Raw genomic sequence first — 11,780 nt, 5'->3', positions numbered from 1 at the left:
CTGGGCATCAGCAGATGGGCCCCAGATCTCCCTCAGAAAGCCTCCTTAGCCTCCTCTCCCTACAGACAGCAGCAGCAGCACCTTGGATTGCAGCATCTCTGTCTGGCCTGCCCTTAAGGCCCTGCTGCCATGGAGATGCCCCTGGGAAGTGCCCTGTGCTGGGAGGTGTCTGCAGGGCAGAGCTGAGCCCCCAGGGCTTGGCTGGGCTCTGGCAGCACTGGCAGGGACAAGGCTTGGATAGAGAGGAACAGTTCCTAGTAGGCAAAGTTACAGGCAGCAGAGAGCCAGACCCATCCTTGGTATCCCTTTCTGTTCAGGTGCACTGGGAAAGAGAGACGGGCTTAGAGAAATTGACTTTGAAACTGGAGTCTTTAGAAACTCCACTTTTGTTTTTAAACATGTTTAAAATTTCATCACCCTGAAATAAGAGGAGATGTAATAGGCATAGGGCACCTTTGTGGGAACAGCAGGTCTGACTGTTCTGGGGCACAGGGAGCCCTGTTTTCCCTTTTGGGCTTCCCTGGGGTTCAGGCTGAGAGCAATGCTGAAGATGAGGAAGGGACTCAAAAGCATAAACCCAATCAAAAATAAAAAAAGCTTAGTGAAATTCCCCCACAGATAGAAAAGTAGTTTTGAGGGAATTCCTAAAATAACCTCAAAGGATTGACTCAAAGCGCTTGTCAATGTCTTCTTTCAACAGTCCACCATGGCCAGAGTGAAAAAATGTCCAACAGCAGCTCCATCAGGCACTTCCTCCTGCTGGCATTGGCAGACACGCGGCAGCTGCAGCTCCTGCACTTCTGCCTCTTGCTGGGCATCTCCCTGGCTGCCCTCCTGGGCAACGGCCTCATCATCAGCGCCGTAGCCTGCGGCCACCACCTGCACACGCCCATGTTCTTCTTCCTGCTCAACCTGGCCCTCAGCGACCTGGGCTCCATCTGCACCACTGTCCCCAAAGCCATGCACAATTCCCTCTGGCACACCAGCACCATCTCCTACTCAGGATGTGCTGCACAGCTCTTTTTCATAATGTTCTTCCTCTCAGCACAGTATTTCCTCCTGACCATCATGTGCTACGACCGCTACGTGTCCATCTGCAAACCCCTGCACTACGGGACCCTCCTGGGCAGCAGAGCTTGTGCCCACATGGCAGCAGCTGCCTGGGCCAGTGCCTTTCTCAGTGCTGTCATGCACACAGCCAATACATTTTCCCTGCCCCTGTGCCATGGCAGTGCCCTGGGCCAGTTCTTCTGTGAAATGCCTCAGGTCCTCAAGCTCTCCTTCTCCAAATCCTACCTCAGGGAAATTGAGGTTTCTCTTTTCTCTATCTCTATAGCTTTTGGTTGTTTTGTTTTCATTGCTTTCTCCTATGTGCAGATCTTGAGGGCTGTGCTGAGGATCCCCTCTGAGCAGGGACGGCACAAAGCCTTTTCCACCTGCCTCCCTCACCTGGCTGTGGTCTCCCTGTTCATCAGCACTGGCTTTTTTGCCTACTTGAAGCCCCCCTCCATGTCCTCCCCATCCCTGGATCTGGTGGTTTCAGTTCTGTACTTGGTGGTTCCTCCAGTTTTGAACCCCCTCATCTACAGCCTGAGGAACCAGGAGCTCAAGGCTACAGTGTGGAGACTGACAACTGGATGGTTTCAGAAACATTAAACGGCTGGCCAGTTTCTGCAAATAATCTATAATAAAAGTCATCTTGGATAGTTCTGTTGATTTGGGGTTTTTTCCCCTCTGTTTTAGTTTGTATTATTGTCTCGAAATCTAGGCTTTTCTTTATTCCATTTCTCATTTTCTTTCTCTTAAATTGTCCTGTGGCCCCAGACTTGTCAAGGAGGAGCTGTGCTTTTAGTGGCTGTAAATGAACTAAAGGCTCTCCCAGCAAAGTTTTAACTACAGATTCCCCTTCTGTTGCCTTGTCTGGAGGTGCAGCAGCAATGTCTGTGTGCAGAGCTGGGGGCAGATCAGTGCTGGCCCAGCAGCTGTGCCCAGCAGCAGCAGCACTTGGTGTTGCCAGTGCTGCTGCCATGGCCCTGCCCCGCTGCCCTGGCGGCCCTGGTGTTGCTGCAGGGCCTGAGTGCTCTCGGGGTCAGGCACAGCCCTGGGTGTGGCAGTGCCGGGGCTGCAGCAGGGACAGGCCATGGGCACTGCTGGGGCAGCGCTGATGCCTCAGCCCAGGCCCTGGGGGCTCCAGGCTCCTTGCCCAGGCTCTCTCAAGAACACGGCCAGGCCAATGCTCAGCACAGAAAACCCCGTGAGCAGCCCCAGGCTGGCCATGGGCAGGCTGGGGGCAAACAGCATGGCTGGGGCTCTGCAAGGGCCCTGGGGCAGACGGGAAGGAGCAGCAGAGCAGGGGCTGATCCATCCCCAGTGCGCTGCACAGCCCAGGGCAGCGTCCCAGAGCATCCTCATGGAGCTGCCAACAACATCCCCCCTCTGCAGCCCTGGCCTCTCCCTCAGCTCACACAGGTGCCCCATCCTTGCAGGCACAGACACGGCAGCACTGGCTCAGCAGCCCCTCTTTGCATTGCACACAGCAGGGGGAGCACCCCCATGCTGATGCTGTGGGGACAGGACCCTGAGGGAGCACAAATGCCATCAGCCCCATGGGCCAGCAAGGGCTGCGGGACACCAGGGAAACCACTCAGCTTTGTCCTGGCCTCTGCAGTCAGCCAGAAAGTTTGTTCCCATCAGCTGGGAGTTTCCTGTCCCAGTGCAGACGCTGTTGCTCAGAGCCAGGGCTGCCTGGCAGCCACCCCCAAACTGCCCTGAGCATTTCCTTGGCTTCACCTTTGCTTTCTTTCCTCTTCCTGCTGCAAATTTCTTCCTATTGCCCACCCCTCTTCCCTCCCCTGCAAACAGCCCATCCCTGTTTGCCCTTTCCTCTCTGGCCCCACTCCCCATTGCAGTTCCTGACTTGGCCCCATGGGAACGTCCCTTGGGCAGCAGGATCATCCTACAAGTGCTGCAGGAATTGTCTGCAGGCTCCTGCAGTGCCTGGTGCTGCTCCCTTGCCAGAGGCACCCCAGGCCAGAGAGGCACATCTGGACTGCTGTGTCTGCCTCTGGGGCTCCCTGTTCTGGGCAGTGGAGGAGGAGCTGCAGAGGCTCTGCAGGACTGACAGGATGGGCTTTGGGGCTGGCAGGAGAAGCTGAGGGACCTGGGCTGCTGGAGCTCCTGAAGAGGAGGCCCAGGGCTCATCCTGCAACTGCTCCAAGGGTGGTTCCAGAGAATCCCAGAATCAGCAAGGCTGGAACAGGCCATGGAGATCATCAAGTCCACCCTGTGCCCTGACACCGCCTTGTCTGCCCTGAGGCTCCACTTCTCCAGGATAAACAACCCCAGCTACCTCAGCTGCTCCTCACAGGACTTGTGCTCCCTCCCCAGCCTTGCTACCCTTCTCTGGACATGCTCCAGCCCCTCCATGTTCTTCCTAAATATGGGGGACCCAGAACTGCAAACAGCACTTGAGGTTCTGCCCAAACAGTGCTGAGCACAGGGGAAGAATCCCTGCCCTGCTCCTGCTGGCCACACCATTCCTGAGCCAGGCCAGGAGCCATTGGCCTTCTTGGCCACTTGGGCACACTGCTGCCTCATGCCCAGCCAGCTCTCCATCAGTCCCTGCAGGTCCCTTTCTGCCTGACTGCTCTCCAGCCACTCTGTCCCCAGCTTGTAGTGCTGCAGGGGTTGTTGTGGCCAAAGTGCAGGACCCGGTACTTGGACTTGTGAAACGTCACCTTCTTGGATCTGGGCCCTGGATCCAGCCTGTCCAGGGCCCTGTGCAGAGCCCTCCTACCCTGCAGCAGATCAACATTCCCAGACAACTTGGTGTCACCAGAGTTCCATGAGGCCCCCGAGTGTCCCAATGCTCTCCATGATTCCATGAGGCCACCCAGTGTCACAATGTCCCTTTGGTTTCAAGGGACCCCTTGATGTCACAAAGTCACTTGGATCCTTGCGCCCTGCAGTGTCACAATGGATCCTTGGCCCCCAAGGCCTTCCGTGTCACAGTGTATCCTTGGTTCCATGAGGTCTGGCAGTGCAGCAATGCTCTCCTTGGTTCCACAGTGTCACAATGGTCTCTTGGTCCCAAGGGCCACCACCTTGTCAAACATGTTTCCTTTATTCCAGGAGTACCTGAGGTGTGGTGGTTTTCACAGGGGTCACAGAACAAAGGAAGAGACAAGAAACTTGAATCCATGTTTCAGAAAGCTGATTTATAAATTTATGATATATATTATATATATTAAAATAAAATTATATACTAAAACTATCGTAAAAGAATAGAAGAAGGGATTTCATCAGAAGGCTAGCAAGCAATAGAAAAGAATGGAATGATAATAAAATCTTGTGACTGACCAGAGAGTCCGAGAAAGCCAAACTGTGATTGGACATTAAAAACCACCACATGAGACCAATCAAGGTCCCCCTTTGCATTCCAAAGCAGCAGATAATTATTGCTTACATTTCATTTCTGAGGCGTCTCTGCTTCTCAGGAGAAAAATACCTAGCAAAAGGATTTTTCATAAAATATGTCCACATAAAATATGTGACACTGAGGAGCAGCACTGTCCCCTTGGTTCCATGGGGCCCTGCAGTGTCACAATGGCCCCATCATGACACCAGGTCCTGCTCTGTCACAATGCCCTGCATGGTTCCACAAGGCCCTGCAGGGTCACAGTGGCCTCTTGGTTCCCTGAGGTCTCAGAGGGCCACCATGAATTCCTTGGTGCTGCAGTGTCACAATGGAGCCCTGGTGACACTGCAGCATCTTGTGTTCTTGCTGAACCTTGGTTCCATGGGGCACCACAGGGTCACAATTGTTCCCTCAGTTCCCAGAGTCCTTGCAATGGAGCAATGGCCCCTTGATTCCATTGTGCCCATGCTCTCCCAACGGTCTCCTTGGTTCTGCAATGGCACAATGGCCCCTTGGTTCCACAAGGCTCTGCAGTGTCACAGTGACCTCTGTGGTTCCACCAGGACCCAGACTGTTACAATGGACCCCTTGCTTCCATTCAGTCCCACAGTGTCACAATGGCCTCTTGGCTCTGTGCTGCTATGTCGTACACAATGTCACCATGGTTCTCTTAGTGCCACCAGGCCCCGCAGTGTCACAATGGCCCCTTGCTTCCCCAGGGCCCTGCAGTGTCACAATCATCAGAGAATCAACCAGGCTGGAAAAGACCTTGGAGAGCATCAGGTCCAACCTGGAACCCAACACCACCTTGTCACCCAGACCATGCACTGAGTGCCACATCCAGTCTTTCCATAAACATTTCCAGGGACAGTGACTCACCCACTGCCCTGGGCAGCCAGTTCCTGTGACCTAACAGTGTGCTGCCCAACCAGTACTGAGCACAGGGGAAGAATCACTGCCCTGCTCCTGCTGGGAACACAATTCCTGATCCATAGGAGTGCCAGGGGTTGGATAAGGGAAATGGTGGGGAGAAATTGTGATTGATTGATTGATTGTCAGCCATAAAGGGTCTTGATTTTCATACGTATTCATGCTGCATTAGGAGCTGCTGGGGGTCAATATCAACTGGACACTGCATTGCTGATATCGATCTATAAACAGGAAAAAAATAGGACAAAACAGTTCTCTCTGCATTTTTTTCAGTACAGTATATTCACTTTGAATACATTTCTGAAATGTGTGTAATTAATCACAGAAGAACTGAAAACTTATATTATTCCCAAGGGCTTGTCTTGTTTGGGTGATTTGAAGAAATGTTTAACAGCCTTTTCCAGTGAATTCCTGAACTGAAGAGCTCAAGAAAGAAGAGGCCTCTGGAGTAGTAAAATTCATCAGCAACCTCCAAGTGCCAGCAGATCCATCCCCATCAGAGCAACAATGAACAGAAATGGGCACAGCTTTGTGGCTGCCCCAGCTTTGGCATGGGCCCTGGGCCTGGAGCAGGAGCAACTCTTGAGGGCCCCAAGGCTGGGGCTCTTGTGCTGCCCTGGGCAGATGGGATGGCAGCAGGGGCTGCAGAGCTCTCAGCACCTCAGCCCAAGGGGAGCAGGGAAGCCAGGGAGCCTCCTTTGGCCTTGGCCAAGCACCTTCCCCCCATGGCTGGGGCTGAGTCCTGTGGCAGCTGCAGCTGCTGCTGTGCCCTTGCCAGGGGCTGAGGCCGTGGGGCAGTGCCCAGAGCAGCCTGGCCTGAGCAGAGCTGTGGGGCCAGAGCCGGCTGGGCTGGGCTGGGGAGAGGCCCTTGGTGCTGCCCAGAGCTCAGGGCAGCTGGCAGAGCTTGCAGGGAGCTGGGCTGGGCTCAGAGAGCCTGGCCCAGAAACCATCAGTGTCCATCTCAGCCTGGCTGAGTGTGCAGGGGCAGGACTCAGGCCAGGCCTTGTGGGGAAGGGCCAGCGCCTGTGCAAGGCATTGCAAACAGGCATGTGGCCCAGAGAGGAGGCTGCTCTGTGCCCTTGGTGGCATGGACAGAGCAGGGAGGGGGCCCAGGACATTTGTCAGTGCCAGCCTCTGTGCCCGTGTGTTGGCAGCCCTGGCTGCTGAGCCCAGCTTTGGCCTGGGCTGAGTTTGGCTGTGGCCCAGCTCCATCCTCCTGCGGGGCTCAGGGCCTATTCACAGCCATGGCCAGCCCTGGCTGCCTCTCTGCTGGCCCAGAGGCCGGCAGAGCCCGGCGCAGGGCTCTCTGTGCAGCCTCACAGGTGCCAGGGGCTCTGCAGGAGCTGGCAGAGGCTGCCCAGCAGGGAGGCCATGGGGCACAGAGCCCCAAGGCTGCTGTGGGCACCACGGCACAGGGGCCGTTCCCAGTCGCAATGCTCCTGGCCTGGGCTGGGCCTGCACAGGGGCTGGGCCACCATGGCTGGGCCGGCACAGGGCCACAAAGGGGCCACGCAGCCGCTGCCGGGGCTGACAGCAAGGCCAGGCACACACAAGCAATTGCTGAGCATGGCCTGCGCTGGCCAGGCCTGACTGTGCCAAAGGCAGAGCTCAGCTGCCCTTGGGGCTGCAGGAACAGTGCAGAGCCCAAAGAGCCTCCATGGCTGTGCTGGAGGCCAAGGCTGCAGGAGGGAAATGCAGGGCTGCTGAGGGATGGGGAGGGCATTGAATTCCAGCACACACCTCAGCTCTCTGATGATCCTGGCACCATGCTGGGCCCTGTTTCAGACTGGAGCAGAGCAGATGTTGATGGGCCAGGAGCCCTGTGGGGCTGTCAGGGACCTGCAGCTTGCAAGGTGCCCTACTCTCTCTCAGGTGCTCTCAGAGAGATCCAATCCCAGCTGGGCACCTCAGGGCACAAGTGGCACTGCCTGTTCATGGGCACACAACTGATGTCTGCCTGGATAGGGGCACAGGTTTAAATACTTGTTAGTTTCTAATATACAAACAAATCTTTATTATCTGGGTAATCTGAGTACTTTGAAGTTATAGCAAAGTTTTCCCATCAAAAACAGGGATTTCCTGGAAGCATACTGATGGCAGAAGGAGAAAAAATACTGATCTTCCCCTCTGCTTGTGTCCGCAATATTCATTCTATGATTTAATCTTTCTTTTCCATCAGGTGTTTCCAGCCCTCCTGGTTAAATGGCCATGTCTAAGGACATCTCTTCTTTTAAAGCAGGTGGATCTATGTACTTCCTGCTGCCCCCAGATTTACTCCTCTAGGTCCTCTCTGGTCATTGAAGTACCTCTCAAAGGACTGATTTCATACTTTGATCTGCAAGAATTTGCCCAATATTTCTGAAGTTCAAATAAATATATAATTAAACATCATCTCATTTCTGTTTATATTTATCACAGTATTGTGTTTTCTTATGTCCTTTTTTTAGAATTCTTCCTGTACAGAAATCCCTTGGGGATTGGGGGTATGTCAGATGCTTCTGGGACATCCCAGAGAGCTGAGGGAAGAGCTGTGATGGTTCTTAAACTGTTCAAATGTTCAACTTGTGTTTGTTGGCAAGAAACCTTTCTGTTCCTCTGGATGCCACCAGTCCCTGACCACAAAGGACACAAACCTGATGAGTTGTGGTTCCCACTGCAGGGGCTGCACTTGGACCTTGGCTCTGCACAGGAGAGCTCTTCATCCCCTTTCCCTATGTTCCTCCCTCTGGTCATGGAGGGAGCTCCTGACTTCAGTGTATGACTGCTGTGTGCAAAGAGCAAATCTGGGCAGAATCAGAGTATGGAGGGTTTGCACGGGAGGATCTGTTGAGATCTGTGCTGTGCACAGAAGGTGTTTTCCATTGCTCTGAGACTGTCTGCTGTGGAAAGTGGATTCAATATCCAGCAGAGGAATGACTTTTGCATTTGATGGAGCTGTGCCTTCCCTTGGCTTTGTTGGCTGACAAGAAATGAACATCCCTCTGTGTCTCAGGCAGCTCCTTCTCCGAGAAAAGCAGGTGGGAGTTGGAGCCAAGGAGCTGAAAGCTGCAGGTGCAGCCTGGGCTGGAGGGAGCTCAGATTTGCACAAGGCTGCTCTGAGTGCCAGGGCTTGGATGGGGGAAATGGTGGGTGGGGGTAGGGACAGAGTCTGATTGATTGTCAGCCATGAAGGGTCTTGATTTTCATCTTTATTCAAATTGCATGAGGAGGTACTTGGATTCAATGTCAATTGGAGACTGCACAGACTGATTTATGAACAGGAAAAAACTGAAGAAGGACCTAAAAAAAGTTTTCTCATTATCTTTGTAAATAGAATATATTCCGTTTGAACACACTACTGAAATCGGTCAAGTTAACCACAGATGATTTGAAAACTGAAATCAAATTATTCCCTGAGGCTTGGCTTGTTAAGGTGTTCTCAATGTCAATGAGCCCTGGGACACTGAATTCCTGCACTGAAGAGCTCAAGGCTGAACAAGCCTCTGGAACAGGAAAATTCAGCAGCAGCCTCCAAGTTGCTGAGGATGTCAGCAGCCCCCACTGAGGCCATCCCTGCCCAGAGACCGTGGGGGAATGGGCAGACAAGGAGAGCGTCCCTGGGGCTGGGGCAGCACAACTCAGAGGCACCAGGGGCTCCAGCTGGGAAATGGAGTGTGGAATGTGGCTGGGAAAGCCCTGCCTGGGCTGTGCCCAGCAGGACAGACAAGCCCTGACTCCCATCCACTAAAAAACTTTCTCAATGAGAGATTTAAAAGAAATTACAATTGTTTGTTTCCTCTGAGTTGGACGCAGTGCAGAAATTCTGACAAGAGATCATCAGGAGCTCGAAAGAACAAGACAGCTTTTACTAGTTATATTAGAAAATTATGGAAACTTGGCAAATGGTTTAATATGACATTCAATGAAATAAAAAACCCCACTTATCAAAGCTTTAAATTGGACCACTCACCTTCACAAACTCTAAGCCTGTGCAGTTTTAAGTTACTCAAGATTTGCAAGAGAAGAGAAATGGAAGAAATATACACAGAAAGAGAAAAACAAAAAACATGTACAGAAGCACCCACACAGCTACCAAGTCCTGGATTCCAGGAGTGTTCAGATGGAAATTCCAAGTGGAGGTAGGGTCAAGATGTGTGCTTGCCTTGTGGTCAGCTTGGTTTCCCTGGGCCCTTCCCCCAGGTGGGACTTGGGCTCATTTGGTCCCTCAGGAGCTGGGTTGGGGGCTGCAGAGGTGGCTGTGGAGCATTGCCTGTGCTGTGCCAGGGACTGGCAGACACTGCTGGGCTGGGAGAGAGGCTCTGGGGCGATTGGGGTTCCAGGGCACAGCAGCATTGGAGTTCCAGGGCAGGGCAAGGCTGGACCTGCCCCTTCCTCCCCTGTGCAAAAATGTTTTGAGCCAACAATCTCCTCCAGTCTCTCACAACAGGGAATGTTGGAGGTGAAATCCCAATTCTGTCCATGGGTGCCTGGAGGAGAAGGACAGTTCTATTCCACAGGAAGGAAAACACAGGGCTCCAGTGTTTGGAAGGCAGCTGAGAGCCTCACAAGGCCAAGGCCTGGCAGACTTGTCAATAAGGGCAGATTTTGTCTGGGAGCATTTTTGAACTGAAGGAATTTTGGAGGTGGAAGGCCAGTCTTGGCCATGGGCACCTGGAAAAGCAGGACAGTTCTTTCCACAGGAAGGAAAGCATGGAGCCTTCCCCAGTATTTTGGGGACAGATGGGAAGTGACCCTCATGAAACCACTGGCAACTAGACTTGTCCTGGCAATATTCCTACTGGAACAATCTCTGGATATAGGGAAATTTGGAGGTGAAATCCCAATTCTGGCCATGGGTGCCTGGCGGAAAAGAACAGTTCTTTTCCATTGGGAAGGAAAGCACAGAGGACCAGTGTTTCAGAAGCAGATGACAAGAGAGTCTTAATGTTCCAAGGTCAGCTGGACCAGTCAGGTGGCCCCTGGGAGGCCAAACCAGCAAGACCTGTTCCATCTTCCCTTGGTTTTGTGGGGCCCCATAGTGTCACAATGGTGCCTTGGATCCATAAGGCCCCACAGTGCCATAATGGTGTTACATGGCTTTGCAAGGGTTCCTCAGGGGTAAAGAGATAGATGAGAATCTTGGCTTCATGATCAGAAGGCTGGATTTATTAATTCATTATATATAATACATTATGACTATACTAAAAGGAATAGAGAGAAAACTTCAGAAGCTGCTAAGCTAAGAAAAGAATAGGAATAGCAATAAACAAGAGAGCTCTCTGTGAACCTGTCCCAGAGAGCTTGGTCCTGATTGGCCCTTAATTGTAAACATGGATAATGGGCCAATCATAGGTGCACCTGCTACATTCCACAGCAGCAGATAACAATTGTTTACATTCTTCTTCTGGGGCCTCAGCTTCCCAGAAGAGGAAAAATCCCAAAGAAAGGATTTTTATGAAAAAATATCAGTGACATATTGGTGTCTTGTTTCCATGGGGTCCAGCAGTGTCACAATGTCCCCTCGGCTCCACAAGGCCCTGAAGTCTCACAATGGTCCCACTGATTCCATGAGGCCTGGCAGTGTCACAGTGGTCTCCATGGTTCCCCAGGCCCCACAATGTCACGTGACTCCTCTGTTCCACGAGGTCTGCAATGTCACAATGGACCTTAGGACCCTGAGGGTTTGCCGTGACACAATGGTCTCCTTTGGCTCCACAGTGTCACAATGGACCATTGATGACATGAGGGCCTGCAATGTCACACTGGACCTTTGGTTCCAGGCAGCCCTGCAATGTCACAAAGGCCTCTTGGTTTCACGAGGCCTTACAGTATCACAATGGTCCTCTTGGTTTCTGTGGGGACCTCCAGGGTCCCAGTGGTCTCACTGGTTCCATGAGGCCTCACAGTGACATAATGCTTTGGTTATTCCATGGGGCCTCGTAATGTCACAATGGTCTCCATGATTCCATGGTGCCCCTCAGTGTCACAACGGTCTCCTTCATTCCATGAGGCTGTGAAGTGTCCTAATGGTCTCTCCACAGTTCGATGAGGCCCTGCAATGTCACAGTTTGGACCCTTGGCTCCATGGAGTCTTGCAGTGTCACAATGGCCCCTTGGTTCCATGATACCCCAAAGTGTCATAATGGTCTCCACAGTTTGAGGACTCCTGGCAGTGTCACAATGCACCCTTGGTTTGATGGCGCCTCTCAGTGTCACAATGATCCCTACATTTCATGGAGCCACACAGTGTCAGGACAGTCCCCTTGGTTCCATGAGGCTCAGCAATGTCACAATGGTCTCCATGATTGCATGAGGTCCCACAGTGTCACAGTGGTCCCTTGGTCTCACAAGGCCCCACAGTGTCACAGTTGTCCCTTGGTTCCATGGGCCCTGTACTGCTGCATTCCCCCCTCCCCTTCTCAGGCCGCCCTGCCAGCTGAGAAATGCTCCTTGG

At 52.8% G+C, this 11,780-nt stretch overlaps 1 protein-coding gene across 1 annotated transcript; it reads left to right on the top strand.

The window, feature by feature from the left end:
• Window positions 1-1,104: 1,104 nt before the first annotated feature.
• LOC128943463 (olfactory receptor 14J1-like) lies at window positions 1,105-8,177 on the top strand (the record flags this gene model as incomplete). The annotated part of the gene is made up of 2 exons (XM_054286403.1): window positions 1,105-1,566; window positions 8,124-8,177. Coding segments are annotated over 2 exons (516 nt in total), but the record flags the coding sequence as incomplete, so codon positions are not given.
• Window positions 8,178-11,780: the final 3,603 nt, after the last annotated feature.

This window comes from Melozone crissalis, unplaced genomic scaffold (assembly GCF_028551555.1).
Source record: "Melozone crissalis strain CALT ecotype California unplaced genomic scaffold, PUWL_Pcris_2 ptg000046l_1, whole genome shotgun sequence".
Lineage (NCBI taxonomy): Eukaryota > Metazoa > Chordata > Aves > Passeriformes > Passerellidae > Melozone > Melozone crissalis.
This window is presented reverse-complemented; position numbering and strand designations above follow the sequence as displayed.